This window comes from Phytophthora parasitica (assembly GCF_000247585.1).
Source record: "Phytophthora parasitica INRA-310 unplaced genomic scaffold supercont2.20, whole genome shotgun sequence".
Classification (NCBI taxonomy): domain Eukaryota; phylum Oomycota; class Peronosporomycetes; order Peronosporales; family Peronosporaceae; genus Phytophthora; species Phytophthora nicotianae.
Genome location: NW_008649006.1, coordinates 525341 through 527808, shown reverse-complemented (window position 1 = coordinate 527808; position 2468 = coordinate 525341). Strand labels below are relative to the sequence as shown.

At 47.4% G+C, this 2468-nt stretch overlaps 2 protein-coding genes across 2 annotated transcripts; one reads left to right on the top strand and one right to left on the bottom strand.

Moving 5' to 3' along the window:
• The first annotated feature begins 61 nt into the window (after nucleotides 1-61).
• On the top strand, nucleotides 62-738 carry PPTG_10063 (hypothetical protein). Its single transcript, XM_008905304.1, has one exon. It carries the CDS (start codon nucleotides 335-337, stop codon nucleotides 665-667), a length of 333 nt encoding a protein of 110 aa, XP_008903552.1. The 5' UTR covers nucleotides 62-334; the 3' UTR covers nucleotides 668-738.
• Nucleotides 739-1289: 551 nt separating this feature from the next.
• Nucleotides 1290-2411, bottom strand: PPTG_10062 (hypothetical protein; the record flags this gene model as incomplete). Its single annotated transcript, XM_008905303.1, has 1 exon — nucleotides 1290-2411. The coding sequence occupies one exon, from the start codon at nucleotides 2409-2411 to the stop codon at nucleotides 1356-1358; it is 1056 nt and encodes a 351-aa protein (XP_008903551.1). The 3' UTR covers nucleotides 1290-1355.
• Between the last annotated feature and the right edge of the window lie 57 nt (nucleotides 2412-2468).

Sequence of the window (2468 nt, the reverse complement as noted above, 5' to 3'; positions counted from 1 at the left end):
AGCGTTTGCGTTGGGCAATCTGGCGTGTGATAATAACGTGGCGACGGATCTGGACGAAGCTATTTTGCCGCTTGTGGAGCTTGTGAGAACGGGCTCTGATACCCAGAAGGAGGACGCGGCGTACACACTGGGGAACCTCGCAGCAAACAACGTTGATAGACGCGTTGAGATTGGACGCAAGGGAGCTGTTCCACCGTTGGTACAGCTCCTCAGAACTGGGAATGATGATCAGAAGCAGTGGGCAGTGTTTGCACTGCGATGCCTGGCCTATGACAACGACACAAACCGTGAGGCTATAGTAGAAGAAGGTGCGATTGAGGCACTGGCTGAGCTGATGGAGAAAGGGACAGAGGAGCAAAAGGAACAAGCGACTCATGCACACAAGCATCTCGTCTTGAAGAAAGAAGTGGCTGCCAACTCCGACAGATTCACGAGTCCATTGGTTGGGTATTTACGCGCGCGGATCAATTCTGAGAACGCGAATGTGGCTGCGGCTATCAACACGCTGGAAATTATGCGTGAAGGATTCGTCCCGCTTTTCCATCGTCTAGTGAAGGTGACTGACGCTCCGATTCAGCCTGTGTCGATACACCAGAAAGAGCATGAGTTTGATCCTGCTAATGCGAAAGCAGATATTAAGGCTCGCATCATGGCTGAAGCTTGGTAATCTTCCAGTTACACGACTTGTCTACATAAAGTATCATTTATATGTAAATATCTTCAACTCATTTACACACTCAGACTTTTTTGAAATATCAAGGCGAACAAACAACTCTACGTAAGTCACGCTCGGGCGGACGCACCAATACAGGGGTGGCTTTATCTTGACCTTCCTTCCTATAAGTGTTGCCAGAGAGTTGAGTTTCCAAGATCTTGATGACCCTGTTTGTCACCCAGTTAAGCTTCAAAGCATCCGAGATATACTGCAGTAACATCCAGTAGCTGTAGTATCGTATTCCTACCCTAGTAATGATCTCCACGGTGAGTCGACAACTTATTGCACCTGGGGTTTTTGAGAAAGTGTCTTTCGAGTGGCTACTCGAACCAAGCTTTTGATCGAAATCTCGCATCAGCAAAGGGAAAGGTGAGTAATGATCCACCGAGATGAAAGCTGATCAAGAAGATCGAACACTTTACTGATGGAGCTCCTTCGAGTTGGCAATAGCGACCAAATCATTGGGCGCCCTATGCTCAGAGCCACAAGGTACGTCGAGAAGGAGGGGTTTTCTATCGACATTTATGTTGTAGGGAATTCATGACTAGAAAGCGAAGTCAAGGACTCGGAAACTGCGCGAATAAGACATGCCAATTTCATCGTATTTTACTTTACAAAATCTATGCAACATTATGCTGGCTCATGTGTAAGAGGATTGCATTGACTCCAGCGCAAAGCGCCGTAGAAGGGTTTCCAGTCCAGAGAAATCAAAGGCAGACATCTTCTGGACGTAGAAGTTTGGATTTCTATACACATCTCGTCGACCGAAGCACTTTTTGTTGGCCTCGAAGTCCAAATCCAGTCGAAACGTCTGGATTGCGTAGTTTCTCCGACTTGATTCCTTGCGAAAACGCAACAGATGCGTCCATATCGCTGGATCTGCGTACTCGTCGACTGTATCAACATTTTCCTCATTGAAACTCGAATCTTCGGTATTCTCCGTAAATTTTCCCGTCAGTTTGTGCTGGTTTCGATGCAGGAAGAGAATTTCTCCACCCACATTATGCTGCACCATCGTCAACCCACAGAAATCGGAACGAAGTACGGAATCGTAGACAATTCCAGCCATTCCAGGAGGAGTCTGGATCATTGTGAAGGGAACCTCAAGCTTCAGCCACGCGAGTCGGAAAAGATCCTTATCTCCCCATACAAGTCGTAAGGATGAGAAGAAATCTGGACGATGGAGAGCGTAGAACCGCACGAGCGCTAATGGAGCGGCATGACGCGTTCGGTCTACAAGTAACTGTCCACTTTCCTGCTCGAACATGTCGACAAACGGCATATCTATGAGCTCCCACAGTAGCGCATTCTCATTTATCCCAAAGATGGTGGAGTCTGGATGCCAGAAATCCGGCCAGAACATCGCCCCAGTCTTTATGAACTCTGAAGATGTAAACAAGATGCTTGGATCGCGCACTGGAACGTTGTCAGCGTCTAGAAACAGCACGCGGTCGAATGAACTGTGGTAGATGGCGTGGATTTTTGCCACAAACCGTTTTGCACGCGGATCGTGGATTTCCTGGAACGTGATGTTGCCTTCTGTTTTTGCGAGATGCTTCAATGGATTTAGAATCGTGTCATTCTTAATTTCATCTGGACGGTACCAAATCTCAATAGGCAGTGCACAATACAGTACACTACGTAGTACTCGAATAGTAGCGTACGCACTAGCGAGAAGCTTCGGGTATACCACCATAACAATACCATCACGTGGAGTTTCCTGGCTCTTGTTCGCGTTTGGCAGTTTAAAATC